This window comes from Panthera onca, chromosome E1 (genome assembly GCF_046562875.1).
Source record: "Panthera onca isolate mPanOnc1 chromosome E1, mPanOnc1 haplotype 2, whole genome shotgun sequence".
Lineage (NCBI taxonomy): Eukaryota > Metazoa > Chordata > Mammalia > Carnivora > Felidae > Panthera > Panthera onca.
The window spans coordinates 17,172,817-17,187,955 of NC_138352.1; the positions used below are offsets into that span (position 1 = coordinate 17,172,817).

General features: G+C 57.0%; 1 protein-coding gene across 12 annotated transcripts in view; it reads left to right on the top strand.

Annotated features, from left to right (window-relative positions):
• The window catches only part of KIAA0753 (KIAA0753 ortholog), a 39,861-nt gene that overhangs the window by 4,748 nt on the left and 19,974 nt on the right, over positions 1–15,139 (top strand). For 3 of the 12 annotated variants that reach the window (XM_078437928.2, XM_078437927.2, XM_078437934.2), the window contains exons 2-9: positions 34–176; positions 3,136–3,366; positions 5,333–5,915; positions 8,376–8,482; positions 9,941–10,003; positions 10,392–10,607; positions 12,326–12,536; positions 14,097–14,329. In XM_078437928.2, coding sequence (XP_078294054.2) covers positions 3,355–3,366; positions 5,333–5,915; positions 8,376–8,482; positions 9,941–10,003; positions 10,392–10,607; positions 12,326–12,536; positions 14,097–14,329 — 1,425 coding nt within the window. In that variant the 5' untranslated portion in view covers positions 34–176; positions 3,136–3,354. The other 9 variants (XR_013552146.2, XR_013552145.2, XR_013552144.2 and 6 more) reach the window with 7 other exon arrangements.

Consider the following 15,139-nt stretch of genomic DNA (forward strand, 5'->3'; position numbering starts at 1 on the left):
CCTTGGTCTGAAAGCAGCCTCCTCCCGTTGCAGGCGATGACCGATGACCCTAGGTGGGCTCTCGCCAGCGCTCCGCCCTCTGACGGAACGGGCCGGGGCAGGCCGGCTCCCCGCCGTGCTCATCTAGCCTGGCGTCCCACTGGACGGGAGGAGTGACCAGCCAGCGCCAGACCCAGGTACTTCTGTCTTGTCTTCAGGTTTTTAGCGCGACGCGTTTGGAACAGAAGCTGCAAGAAAAAGACGGCCAACGCCTTTTAAACCACCTTCGAGATCTGACACTTCGAGCGGCGTGTGCTGTTCTGCCCTCCGGTGTTTGGGGAGCCGTTTCAAAGCCAGCTGCGGCCGTCAGCACACTCCACTGCTAAGCGTTTTAGAGCACTCCTGCTTACGCACTATCACACCTAAGAAAATGGACAAAGGTGATTCCGTCACGTCACTTAATGACCAGTTACCCTCCGGCTTCACCTGGTCGCCACCGAAATACGTTTCCCTCCAACGGTGAACTTCGGAAAATCTTCACACAGCAGAGCCGAGTTCTACAGGGAACGCCCAAGTTCCGTTACTGTCCCACTAGTTTCCTTGCGTGTCTGTTCTCCAGTCTGTCCTCCGCAATCCGCTCACCGGCGCGTCGCACGTTCTGAAATGCACAGCGTGAGCTGCAGACCCGGCGCCGTGCGGAGTCGCCCTCCAGAACTGACTCTTGGAACTTACTCTCGGAATTTCTGCTTTCCCTCAGTGCAAACTTTAGGTCTGAGTTGGATACCTCAGAATGCACACATCTTGTCACGTTTGCTGAGTTTCCACCAACGTGTACACAGGTGTCACTCGTGCCTCTGTCGAGATGGAGATCTTTTCCATGGCTCCAGAAAGTTCTCTCACGCCCCTTCCTACCCTTCGCAGGCAGCCATTCTGGGTTTTTCCACCGTGGGTTAGTTTTGCCCATTCTAAGTAGAACCATATCGCGCGTACTCTTTCACGTAAGGCTTCTTTCAGTGGGTGTGACCCTCTCTCTGTCCTTACGTGGGTTGTGGTCTGTTGCTTTGTAACAAACACTCCAACCTCTCGTGTGGGTTTTTACAGATGAAGCTGCCGTGGACATTCTTGTACACGTTTGTAAACATGTCTGCGCTTCTGTTGTGTAAATGCCCGGGAGTGAGATCGCTGGGTCACAAGGCAGGGGTGCGTTTAGTTTTCTAACAAACCAGCGGACCTTTCTCCTGGGCTGTGCCGCTGCCCGTCCCTACCTGCGGCGATGGGCACCCTGGCCCCTTTGCCAGCCCGGCGGTGTTTGTGTTCATCAGGGCCATTCTGGTGGGCGTGGCGTAATAGCTCCGTGTGGTTTTCACCCAGGAAAGTTACAGCGACGGTACCCAGAATTCCTGGGTGCCCTGCTCCTGCTCCCGGACTCCCCACATGCTAACACTTCTGTTACATTTTCCCTCCCTCCCTCCGTTCTCTGTCTCTCCCTCCCTACACACGCGTGTTGCAGGCACACACATACATGCACACCTGCTCGCACATACGCACATACACATCTACACGCGCGTGCACACACGTTTTCTAAACTAGCAAAGTACAAGTGGCAGCCGCGATACCTTTTTACCACTAAGGACTTGGTGTGTATTTCCTGAAGACAAGGACTCCTCTTACGTAGTCATAACGTGGTGATGGAAATCGAGAAGTACACGTTAGGACAGTGTTGCCATGTGATGTTCAGGCCGTCCTGAGGTTTTGTGAGTTGGCCCAATGATGCCCTTTACAGTGAAAGGAACCAGGGTCACTGAGCTGCGGGACTCATCACGTTTGCTTAGCTCCTCGGGTCAGAACAGTTTCTGAGACTTTGTGTTTCACGACATCAACATTCTTGACAAATGCAAGCCAGTTATTGGGCGACTTTCCATCCGTTTGGGTTTGCCCGACCTTCCTAGTGACATTCGGGTTACACACCCGTGGCGGGAAAACCCCAATGTGATGCTGAGTCCTCGTGTGTCCCGTTGGGAGGTACGCGTGTCGACCTCGTCAGTCCCCCACCTGGCAGTGTTCACTCCAGCCCCGGGGTGAGGGTGACGGTGGCACCCGCCAGGCTTCCCCCGTGAAGTCGCTGGCCCGTTCACCTTCCGTAGTCGGGGGTGTCTGACTTTGAGACCTTGTTCACACCCTTTCACCCCCAGACCGATCTCCTCGTTCGGCCTTCATTGGTAGTTTTTGCCCTGATGGTTGCTACGTGGTGACTGACCTCTTGGTATCAGAGCAGATTCATCGAGCCTGGCTGTGTCCGGGAGGGTACTGAGAAGGGCCCTGACCTGGCCAAGTGGGAGCCCCTCCAGGCTGACTCCGCCGCCCCTTCACACGTCTCTGTCGATCTGTGGCCACATTTGGTATAAAAAGGCGTTCCGGGGCCAGCATATTTTTCCCCTGTCCCAGCCCCGGAATTGGCCATCCTCCTCCCTCTGGTGGAGAATGGAAGTTAGAACTCACGTGTGGGTACTGAGTAAGCACACTGATTCCCGGGGGCTCTCGTGCGAGGCCGTCCCGGAGGACAGAAGTGGGGACAGGCGTCCGTACCCGTGGGCCTGTGCACTTCCGCGTGGAGGCCGACACGGGCGGTGCACCCCGCCTCCCCCGCCCCCCAGCCCGGGCCAGCTCACACGCACGCCGTCCGTGGCAGCCCGGCACCTCGCATTTGTGACTCCTGTCATCCACCCCAGTTGTCCACGTGTGTCTGCTCGGTCTCAGAACGTGCAGGGATTTCCCTGCCGCAATCCGGTCGGTGCCTCCCCAGGCAGAGCCCCGCCCTCAAGAGCTCAGCATCGTTTTAACCCGAGGCTGCATAACCTAGTTACTCAGGTTAATTTTTCTTACCCCTCTCGTGTGGTTATGTTACTCGTTAGAAATTCAGTTTGGCGCACGGGTTTCTGTTAGTATTCATTTTCAGGGTTTTCCTTTATCCTTACGGGTTTGGTTCCTTCCCTTCCTGCCTCCCTGTCTGCTCCACGTGACGCATTAGCGGGCCCCCCGTGTGCCGGCGCCAGAAGGCGTCGGAGAGTGTGATCCCCTCCCGCACCTCCTCCGTCCCGCCCTCCTACCCCCCACGCACACACCTGACCGAGCCCGTCTCTGATGTTCCGTTCCTAGGTTTCTTGGCACAAGTGATCAGACGCACGTGTGTCCTGTCATGACACATCCGTTCCCCGCTCGAAGGGTAGCAGTCACGGACCGTCTTGGTGCACCGGCCCTTTGCACGGAGCAGGGTGTCTCAGCGCCGCCTGCTGGGGTTTAGAGAGGGGTGCACGCGGAGGCTCACTGTTTCTTCCTTCTTCGAAGTGCTCCCAGCTGACTCGGCCGCTCTCCTACATGGACCTTCAGGTGGGTTCCGCACTTTGCAGTTACCAGCGGGGACCCCCTGTCACCAGTGTGGTGGCTGCGGGGGGGAGGGGGTGGGTGGGTGGGGAATGCCTGTGGGCCTGTCCCCGGGGCTGTGCGGGGACCCCCTGTCACCAGTGTGGTGGCTGTGGGGGGTGGGGGGGAACGCCTGTGGGCCTGTCCCCGGGGCCGTGCGGGGACCCCCTGTCACCAGTGTGGTGGCTGTGGGGGGGGTGGGGGGGGGAGCACCTGTGGGCCTGTCCCCGGGGCCGTGCGGGGACCCCGTCACCAGTGTGGTGGCTGCGGGGGGGGGGGGGGGGGGGCAGCGCCTGTGGGCCTGTCCCTGGGGCTGGGCCCTGCCCACAGCTGTACCTGCCACAGCACGGCCTCCCCTCTCCCTTGTTGCAGTCGGCTGCTGGTTCAGTGTGTTTTTAATTTGTGTTTTTATGAGATTGACCAACTTTTCCTATGTTACAGTGTCATGCTTGTATCTTTTTGTATAATTGGTCTGCTTCTGTGTTTCCCTGTTTCCTACTGTTTTGATCTTTTTTCACCTCCTTTTTAAACATGTGTTTATATAAGGGGCCCTTTCTATTTATAAATACTTTTCTTCTAATTTTTCAGCTCTTTGATTTTGGTTATGGTGTTTAAAAAAAAATTTTTTTTAGTATTTATTTCTCTTTGAGAGAGAGAAAGAGTACGCGCACAGGGGAGGTTCAGAGAGAGAGGGAGACCCAGAATCCGAAGCAGGCTCCAGGCTCCGAGCTGTCAGCACAGAGCCCGACGCGGGGCTCGAACCCACGAACTGGGAGATCATGACCTGAGACGAAGTGGGACGCTAACCGACTGAGCCACCCAGGCGCCCCTACGGGGGGTTTGTTTGAAAGTGACTCTTTGTCACGTGATCACACGTGTGCACTTTGTCACGAGAGCCCAGAGGCCGTCCCCAGATTAAAGGCATCATGGAGTGTGCACAGACCCTCGGGGCCATTGGCTGCATGGGGCCTGTGGTTGTGAAATCATTCGTTCCCCTTGACTCAGTAATCCCAGAACAGGTGTTTCGTCCGCAGGAAATGCTTTAAAATGAGGGAAAATAAATGCGTGGTGATATTAGTGGAAGTAACGTGTCCGTTGGTGGAAAAATGAGAACCGTGTAAATGGTTAATAGGGTTACAGCTCAGCTGAGCATGAAAAGGCCATTCATGGGAGTTTGGAAAGCGCGGCCATGGAAAATAATGCAAACAGTAGGCTACGGAAGTGCCCGTGTTCATTAAGAGAAAGACAGGGGCGCCTGGGTGGCTCAGTCGGTTAAGTGTCCGACTTCAGCTCAGGTCACGATCTTGCGGTCTGCGAGTTCGAGCCCCGCGTCAGGCTCTGGGCTGATGGCTCAGAGCCTGGAGCCTGCTTCCGATTCTGTGTCTCCCTCTCTCTCTGCCCCTCCCCGGTTCATGCTGTGTCTCTCTCTGTCTCAAAAATAAATAAACGTTAAAAAAAAAAAAAAAAAAAAGAGAAAGACAAAACAAAACTCGCTTGCGTCAGGATTAAAACTGACCAAAACTGAAGCCCGCGTAGGAGGCGTGCGGGGACCGTGGGGACCAGGTGTGCTGAGGTGCAGGGCAGGGTGGCGCGGCCAGCAGGTGGGCGGCTGGGCGTCCACAGCGGCGTCGGCCAGGCTCAGCATGGACGGCGGCGCCTCTCCCGGAACCTGGCGCTTGGAGGCGAGGCAGAGACCAGGGTGCGAGGGGCTCTCCGGCCGCCGCGTGGGGCTTTGCCTTTCGGAAGAGGACCCCGCGTGCTGCCGGGCAGCGGCGGGGACACGGGGGAGCCGGGGGCGTGCGAGAGTGGCCGCTTCCGTCCACGCACAAGGAGAATGCGTCTCAGCAGGGACGCTCGGGTGGGGAGAGCACACCCTCCCACGTGGCGCAGTGTGTTCTCACGCGCTCCCACCTTTGTTTGCCTTTTTTTTAAGAACCAGCTGCAGTTCAACAGGAGTGTTCCTGCACATTCCAGCAACCTGGCCGCGCGCTATTCCTGCCCCGACGCGATCAGAATCGAGAAACTGACGCACTCGTACGGCGAGTCCTACCGTGGCGGGGATCCGGGCTTCAGAGCCGGGCCCGACGTGAGCGGCTCGGCCTCCTTCTCCGTCATCTCCGAGGAGAGGCTCAGCTATGCCGTCCACCTGGCCAAGAGGGACATGAGACGCAGGCAGTTCGAACAGCACGTGAGACAGCAGCGTCTCAGAAGCGAGCCCCAAACCTGTCAGAGGTGGGGACACCCTGAGCACAAGGTGCCTGAACACAGGGAGCAGAGGAAGGAGGCAAGGAGCCGGGAAATGTGTCACTGCAGCCACGAGACGTGCGGGTGGGGAGCTTCCTGCTCGGGTGCGAAGGTTCACCTGTGCACCCCGCGGCCGGGGCAGCCCCCCGCCCTGGAGCCGGGGCCCCAGCCGCACGCCAGGACGGGTGGCCCGCGGGGCCTGCTGGGGGTGCAGAGACTCCAGGAGGAGCTGACCACTTGCGTCCGTAGAATGGAAGAAGTAATTAAAAGAGGTGAGAGCGACAGGGCTCATCACTTGGATGGGAGGCCCAGAGCGGGGGGGGGGGGGGGGGGGGTAGCACACACTCCCTCGGGACCCCCGCCCCCAGGAGCCTGAGCACCGGTGACAAGGCACGCGGACTTGGACCGCGCGGGAGGGCTTTCTTCCTGGCGACCTTGCCCTGGCCTGGCCCCTGCTCCTGGCAGAGGCCCCCCTGGGCCATTCGCTCCTGCAGGTGGCCCCCTGCTGTCCACCCCCCACCCCCCCCACCTGCGGTCCTCCGGCTCCTGGATGCAGGCGACCCTTCTTCATCCAGAAGCCCTTCTGGCAAAATTGTTTGTGCTTTGTTGAACAAGGAGCGTGATGTGTGCGTATTTCCACAAAGTCTGTTTTAACGTGGCAGTGACGGGGCTGGGGCGTGTGGGACGTCTGACTGCTGACCCCCGGGCACAAGGGAGGGTGCGTGGTCGTCACAGACCGGTTCCACAGCTGTTCAGTGTTCTTTTCGCCCCGCGTTTGCCTGGGGCGCGAGGGCTAGGCTGTGCTAGCTGCTGTGACTGCAGGGGCTCGAGGAGCCGGTGCTGGGATCCGCTCGGGGTCCGCTGTGGCCCTGGGCCTTGCAGGTGACTCCGTGCACGTCTTGTGTGCACATCAGGAGGGGGTCAAGGTGCCTCTTACAAAACCAGCTGTGATTGGATGCGCTAGAACAGAGATACGTCGCTGAGGAAGTTGTGGCCAGGAAAAGTGATGCTTGTTTCTGACCTTCCATGGGGGCGGCTAACGGTGGGGGACGCGGGGGAGTAACAGTTGCAGAATTTACAGGGTCTGAGACAAAACACAGTTGCGTGGGGAAAAGAGTTCCTGCCCGTCCTGGGCCAGAAGGGACATCCCCCCGCGGTCTCCGTGAAGAGCACGGTACCGGGTGCGGTTCAGACACCCTTGCGCCAGCTCAACAGCGCTCCTGCTGCTCGGGGCTCTGGCAGAGTCCGGGCTGTTGGGGGACAGAGCCACAGGGCCCTGCTCTGATGATACGGCCTGACGCGGGCACTAGAGAGAGCTCCCCAAGCCCCGGGGAGGGACTGAGTCGGGTGTTTGCTCATTTGTTTTTTAGTTCAGCATTTCAGGTTGTCGCAAGTCCTTACCTTCTTTGGTTTTTTTTTTTGTTTTTTTTTTTTTTAGCGTTTATTTATTTTTGAGAGAGAGAGAGAGACAGAAACAGAGCATGAGTGGGCGAGGGGGGCAGAAAGAGAGGGAGACACAGAATCCAAATCAGGCTCCAGGCTCTGAGCTGCCAGCACAGAGCTCGACACGGCTCGAACTCAAGAGCCGTGAGATTGTGACCTGAGCCGAAGTCGGACGCTCAACTGACTGAGCCCCCCGGGCGCCCCATACCTTCTAAACTATAGCGACAACGTCACCACAATCGACAGCAAATAGGTACAAAAACCTACAGTGCGTACTTGAATCAGGTGTGTGCACTTGCTTGCGGACTGGGAGCAGCTCGCCCCGTCCGCGGGTCCCTCCAGGGGCTGTGACATGCCCGGCTGTGCTTCCCAGGTGTGGCCAGACACTGGCTGTTCCATTAACCACCCCCCCTTCCCCCCCCTGCCTGAGCCGGATGCCGTCCCCTACGTCCACGGTGCCCGTGCTGCGAGCCCACACGAGACCCAAGCGGTCTGGCTCCCGGGAGACAGCATCTGTATCTACAACTCCCGATTTCAGAGTTTTGCTTTTTTGAAAATGAACGTTTTTTGTCATTTGGCTTTTTGGTGAGTAAGTGTTGAATACTTGAGTTCATAAACTACACTTGGACGAGGAAAACGTTGCTTTTCCGGCTTTGTGTGCTGGAGTTTGTGGAAGAGCTGGTTTTGGATGAACGTATTTGGGAACCTCGTCTAGAGGAAGGGATGCCTTCATGCCCCTCGGAATCTTCCAGAAGCAAGAGTCTTTGAGCCTGTGTTTGGAGGACGTGGAGTGCCGGGTGGACCAGGGTGTGCTCCGTGAGCAGCGTCTGTGGGCAGCCCAGCAGCCTTACTGTGTCGGTGCGAAGATTTCTCTTTTAGGTTCAGGATGAGAAAGTGTCAAAGGAATCTTGTCAAGCATAAAAATAAGCCGATAAAGGATTTTTGAGAAATTAGAAAGCATTACAGGTTTTGGCTCGATAGGAAGAATTTTAAAGCGGTAAGTGACGCTTCACGGTGGCGTAGACTGTCCACTGGGGTCTGGTTGCGGTCCTTTCCGCGTGGAGGGCCTGCTCTGAGGCCTTCACGCCTCTTCCGTGCGTGAGCTACGCACACGCCCGCACGGTCCTCGTTTCTTGGCCGGTGAAAAGTGTTTTATGGGAGCCCCATTTTTTTTTTTTTTTTTTAATAAAAGCAGAGGTCTCCAACTGTATCATCTTTGGGAATAATTGAAAAATTTGTAAGTTTCCATCTTAGTGAGTAATCCACTTTCGGGGAAACGATGTTTGCAGATAGAACGGAAGAAGCTTTGGAACCGGATGAGGAGCAGCGAGCCCGCGTCAGGAGGCAGGAACAGGCCGTGCGCTGTGCCCGGATGCTGTACTCCCTGCAGCAGCAGGTGCGGAGGGTGGGGGCGCCGGCCGCCAGGGCCCCACCGTCTCTGGAGCGCTAGCACACTGGGTCGTTTGTGAGGCCAAATCTCCTGGACGTGCGGACACATGACTCCTTTTCCTTTTGCCGCCTGCCTTTACGTGTGTTTGTGTATTACGTGCATACGGCCCAACTCTTTAGCGGTTTTTGGCTTTTTGGGGTCATGGGTTCTTGGGAATCCAGTAAAAGCCCTGAGTCCTTTCCCCGGAGAACAGTGCTTGTACGGCACGTATTTCTGCGGACACAGGCCGGTCAGGTACCCTGGAGCCCCCATCCCAGCTACAAGCCGCAGCCCGAGAGGAAATCTCGTGTCTGTGACCCACTGCACACGCCGTAACAGTAAACACTGGTTGTCTTCACCCAGTGGTGAGGAACGGGGGCCGTGTTGAGGGTCTCGGGATGCCTTTCGTGGCGATAAACAGACATTCACGTTCTTTATGTTGCAGCTAGATTGTTTTTAAACATCTGTTGTTGTTGTTTTTGTAAATGTTTATTTATTTTTGAGAGAGAGACAGGGTACAAGTGGGGGAGGGGCAGAGACAAGGAGACCCAGAACCCGAAGCAGGCTCCAGGCTCCGAGCTGTCAGCCCAGAGCCCGATGCAGGGCTCGAACCCACAAACCGCGAGATCATGACCTGAGCCGAAGTTCTGTGTTGTAACTGAGCCACCCGGGCACCCCATGACATTTATTTATTTTTGAGAGACAGGGCACGAGTGGCAGAGGGAACAGAGAGAGAGGGAGACAGAATCGGAAGCAGGCTCCAGGCTCTGAGCTGTCAGCACAGAGCCCAACGTGGGGCTTGAACCCACAAACGTTGAGATCATGACCTGAACCAAAGTCAGACGCTTGACAGACTGAGCCACCCAGGCGCCCCTTAAATGTCTGTTCTAACTTCAGTGCCTCACTCTTTAATCCACCTTTGCTGCATTTCCGGTCACTTGAGTCCCATGTTGGCTTTACTGCTTGAACCAGAAACTGGATGTTTTCATTGAAAGGAAGTGCCCTAGTCTGATTTTGCTCTGTATTCTTCTGGGGTTTGGTTTCAGTCCTCAACCCACACTGCCGCCATAGAGATTGTTCCGGAACACGCATCTGACCCTGTGGGAGCTCTCTGAGGCACAGGGTGGACCCCGCGCTCTGGCGTGGCCCTCCCCCCTTTCCAGGGCCGCCTCCACCTTCGCTCCTTCACGTTATGTTCCCGCGATGCCGGGGACCTGGGGTGGCAGGTGGGCACTGTGCTGTGTTCACCACCTGGGGCTCCCAGCCGGGGCACTGCTCCGGGTACGTGAGTGAAGAGCCTTGTGTGAATTCAAGGGCCGTGATTTAAACAGTGGTCGGAGTTGGACAAGACATGCTGTGTCCTCTTTGACCAAAAAGACGTGTGGAAAGATACTGAGTTTTCACTTCTCCCCCTTTATGAAACAGGTGAAAGAAATCCAGGAAGAATTGGATAAATTGAGTCCACGTAAGATTAAACATACCGAGAAGGTAGGCTGCGGATTGGTGTGGTTGACCTTTATTCCTTGTAAATGCATCTCCGGTGTTTGGTGGGTACCCTGTGCTCGCTTGCAGAGCCTTAGTGAGGGCCGAGCAGAGTAAATATTCTGAATTCGGGGTCGCCTTCCAAGGAACAGAGTCTGAAAATAGATTTTTGTTGCTGTTGTTGCTGCTGGTGTAAGAAACTGACAATAGGAAGGAAAAGATCCTTTGCCATGAGAGAAGGTTTCAACGTTTTAATCCCCTTTACCGTGAAGAAGTTTCACAACAGAAACAGTTGTCTGTAGAAGGAAGACGGGCCGTGAATGTCGGTGAGGGTGGGTGAATGTTGACAAGTTCTGAGTTTCGAAATAACTTCCCATCTGTCCCCCCTCGCCAGTCGTGGGCGATGTCCCGGCTGGCGGCTGCCCACCGAAGCGCCATCCGGGCCCTGCACGTGTTTGTGACCCAGTTCGCCGACCGCGGGGAGCGGCCCCTCCCTGCCCGGTGCAGGGAGCTGGGCGGCCTCATTCGCCAGCTCTCCCTCTGCTCCGCCAAGCTGGACGCCGACTCCTCTGTGTCCGAGGTGGTCATAGACATCCTGCGGCAAATCGAGGTATGAAGCGGACTCCAGGTTTTGTTCAGAGGGCTTTGCGTCTAAGGGAAGCAATGTTTTCCATCGCCCGGTTTCGTTGGGATTCACAGAGACGACCAGACAGACCGGCCGCCTAGCGGTGAAGCCTTGCAGAGGACGGGGGCAGCCCTTCGTTTTTATTTTGTGGCTTTTACAGTCTGGTCTGTAAAGTTGCATTTCGCTTGTTTGAGAACGGGCGGCTCGGTATAGAACACACAGCGACCGTTAACCGGGTCCGTTGATTAACCGGAGCGCTCCATTCCCTGACCACGCCATCCGGGAAAGAATTTTACTGGCACAGGAAAGGAGAGAGTACAGCAGTCTTCTGTCAGTGCTTGGAGGAGGGCACCAGCGGGCAGCTAGTGGGCAAGAAGAAATTGGCAAGAAAGGTCGATTTGGGGCAAGAAGAAATACTTGTCTATGAGCGCACAGCTTCGAGGCTTGTGGCTGGAGACCTCTGGAAACCACAGCCGGCAGGTGCGAGTCAGGATGGGGTAGGGTCTTGCGTGGTTGCCGGTGACAGTGCCTTCCTTAGTCCTCGTGGCCCTCGGAAGCTTGCCGAGTGCCACCACGTGAGCCTGCCACCCGTCCCTGACGCGGCCCGTGGGCTGCAGGGGTTTCCGGAGCCCCGTGTCCTGCTGACAGGTCACCGAGATGCCGGCGGGATCTCACTGCCCCGCACGTCCGCCCACAGACGGAAGGCGAGCTCCGTGTCAGTGTGACCTGGGAGGGAGGAGGCGCTGGAGGGGGAGTTCCGGGTGGGTGACGCCCTCGGTGGCCCTCGTGGCCCCTCTGCCCTGACCGTTGCGGCAGCCGGCACGGTGCGTGTGGTTTGCAGGTGGTGTAGGGAGAGCTCGCTCTGGGACGCTCAGACCTGCGGACGGCGTGGCAGGCCCACTAGAAACACTTGTTGGCCACGCTGATCTGCTCGGAGGACACGTGTTTACAATTCTGGAAAGGGCCTCAAGGGGCTACCCGGTGCTTCCCCCGACTTTGCAGGGGTACCGGAACCTAACCTTTCCTAAACACGATGTCCGCCCACTCCGACTTTGGAATTCCTCGGCGGTGCGGGACGTTCCTTCTGTCTCGTTGAGGAGCCGCGCCGTCCCTCGGCCCGCTGCCACCCGGAGGACGTCTCCCTGCCAGGCTCACTTGTGCCCGATGCGTCCGGACCGGGCGATGGGTGGGGGCGCTCAGGAGAGCGTGCGTCTCTTTTAGGAAGGGGGCACGGGCGTCCTCCCCCTGGGGTGGGTGAGTGACCGAGGTCGCTGGGCATGCGGAGTAGTTGATGGAAACGTATATAAAATGCAGTTCGTTTGCACGCTGAAAATACTGTTGGAGTGTATGAGATGTTTATTGAGAATTAAAAGGCTTGTAAAGCGTTATGTTCTGAAGACTAGGATTAGTTTCTAAAATGTGGTGATCCTTATTTTTAAGATTTGGTTGCCTTTAAAAGTAGTCACATTCTTTATCATTTTGCCGTTGGTTTTAGCGAACTAAACGTGTAAAAGAACGTGCACAATCTTTCTGATTAGACAGATGTCCTCAGTAAAAAGTTTTCAGATTAAGTTAAGCAACAATTGGACGACCATGAGAGTTGGCCGTTTAATGGCACGTTTATCCGAGACCTCGCTTTCAGTTTTGTGATCAGCGGGCAGACTTTTGTGAGACACACTAAGAGAACGCTGGTTTCGCGGCAGGCTTTGGAGGCCCTCCTGGAAAAGAAACTGTCACCAAAAAAGGTGAAGAAATGTTTCCCGGAAGTTCAGACCAGGTTTCCCGTTGGTGGCCACAGGGCCTTGGAGAGACGGCGGAGTTCTTCGCCACAAGGCGAGAGGAGACCTCCCCTAGCAGAGGAGATACTTCTGCAGGAAGCGCGACAACCTTCCAGGGCAGACAGGCTTCTTGCTGGTATGTGTCCTGAAATGTTTGTGCGTGTCTGGTCCACAGCGGGTGCACTTGAACCCCCAAAGCCAGTAGCAAGCCAACTGCATCCTCGGGTGGGAAGCTGGAGGATCCCCCACAGGGGAGGGAGGGTTTCCCACAGGGGAGGGAGGGTCCCCCCGTGGAGGAGGGTCCCCCATTGTGGAGGGTGCCCCGTTGGAGGGAGGGTCCCCCGTGGAGGAGGGTCCCCCGTTGGAGGGAGGGTCCCCCGTGGAGGAGGATCCCCCATTGTGGAGGGTGCCCCATTGGAGGGAGGGTCCCCCATGGAGGAGGGTCCCTTGTGGAGGAGGGTCCCCCATTGTGGAGGGTGCTCCATTGGAGGGAGGGTCCCCATGGAGGAGGGTCCCCCGTTGGAGGGAGGGTCCCCCATTGTGGAGGGTGCCCTGTTGGAGGGAGGGTCCTCCATGGAGGAGGGTCCCCCGTTGGAGGGAGGGTCCTCCATGGAGGAGGATCCCCCATTGTGGAGGGTGCCCCATTGGAGGGAGGGTCCCCATGGAGGAGGGTCCCCCGTTGGAGGGAGGGTCCCCCATGGAAGAGGGTCCCCTGTGGAGGAGGGTCCCCCACTGTGGAGGGTGCTCCATTGGAGGGAGGGTCCCCATGGAGGAGGGTCCCCCATTGTGGAGGGTGCCCCGTTGGAGGGAAGGTCCCCCGTGGAGGAGGGTCCCCCGTTGGAGGGAGGTACAAACTGTGAAATGGTGACCTGAGCTGAAATCAAGAGTTGGTTGCTTAACCGACTGAGCCACCCAGTCGCCCCGTAAATTTTTTAATTTTAAGTAAGTTCCACTACCAACGTGGGGCTTGAACTCAAGACCCTGAGATCAAGAGTCGCATGCTCCACCGACTGAGCCAGCCAGGTGCCTTCCCCTCTTTTTAAATTTAAGTGAAACTTAATGTACGTATGTATGTATGTATGTACGTATGATTTATGTATGTATGTATGTATTTATTTATTTATTTAGAAAAAGAGAGTGAGCAGGGGAGGGGCAGAGAGAGAGGGAAAGAGAGAATTCCCAAGGAGGCTCTGCGCTGACAGCCTGGGGCTCGAACTCCCAAACTGTGAGGTCATGACCTGAGCCAAAATCGAGAGTTGGATGCTTAACCAACCGACCCTCCCAGGCGCCCTGAATGTAGACGGTTTTAGTTCTTTTCTCCTCACAAGTTGAATGTCATGTGGAGTTCAGACTTGATTCTGTGTCAAATTAGGAGCCAGTGAAAGTTTTGAGAGGTGACAGTTAAATATTTACATTTTAGCAAAACCACGTTTGGTAGCCAGGTGGGGTGATCGAGGACAAAGAAGGGGTCTGTCAGGAGCTGGCATTATTATAGTCACAGGAAGGAGCGCACGTGGGAGGTGAGCCTCGGTGTCTCCCCGTGTGGGTCCGCGGGGGAGTCAAGGGCGAGGAGTGATCTTGGCAGGAAAACGCCCCTGTGTTTCCGGGCCGGAGGTCTGGAGTTCGTCTGAGGGGACGCTCGCTTGTCATCAACTTGAGTAGCACGTCCGTTTGTCCTTCTGAATTGTCCCTGCAGATAAGTGTCAGCCTGGGGCAGCACCTGCAGCGACCCAGCGGTCCGCGAACGGGAACGGGCTTGGTGTGAGGGGCGCGGACATCCGTCCGGAAGGAGCCCCTCCTGCTCCGGACCACAGCGCGAGCCTCACGGCAGAGCCCGTGGCCGTGGCGAGAGCGGGAGCAGCGGCCTGGAGGCCCGGGGCGGGGAGCATACCGCCCAGGAAGAAGGAGGCACCGGTGGGGCCGCCGCAGGTAGGGACGCTCCCTCCCTCGGCTGCGTGGCCACGGTCACGGGCTGGTCGGCGGTGCCGCCCGAGCCCCTGAGCCCACCGTCCCGGCTGAGCTGACTTTGCTCGGCTCCCAATAGTGTTTCCTTATTTTTTTTAAAAAAAAGATAACAGTTTTTAATGTTGCTGTGACCACGAGACGTTCTCTCTCGTCCTGGTTTGGAGAGGTCAGAACGAATTTGATTCCGAGGTCTTGACTGGGCAGGCTACTTTAACATTCAGTTTTTTCTGCTTCTGCTTTGGAAGTGTGAAATTGGAGGGGCTTGAGATTTGGTTCCTGCTGAAGATAAATATCGATAAATACTAACCACTCGGTAGGAAAAGGCGTCCAAGGGTCAGTGCTTTCCAGCAGGTCTTTGGGAGCCAGCTGGCTTGAGGCTACGTTACGTTTTAAGCTTCTGTTTGCAGTGTGGCCGAACCAGCCTAGCCACCCCTCATGTAGTCCCTGCCACCGGATGGGCGAGCGCGGGCTTCCACAGCCACCCTGCCCTGCGTGTGGTCAGGTGGCCCCAGGCACGGTGACTGATAGATCCTGGCTTGGGTCAGGTCTCGCTCCTTTCCACACAGTCCCGGGGCGAGGTGGGGGGGGGGGGGGGGGGGCGGGGAGGGCAGTCGCTGGGAGGTCAGGACCCAGCCTGCCCGAGGGCAGCCGGCGCTTTTGCCTGGAGAGCGCCTTCTGCTGCTTCGACAGCGGCCCGTCCAGCCTCCTGGAAACACGGGAAAGCAGCTCCCATTTTATGGATGAGACACCTAAGACTCAGAGGTTAAGGGTCTT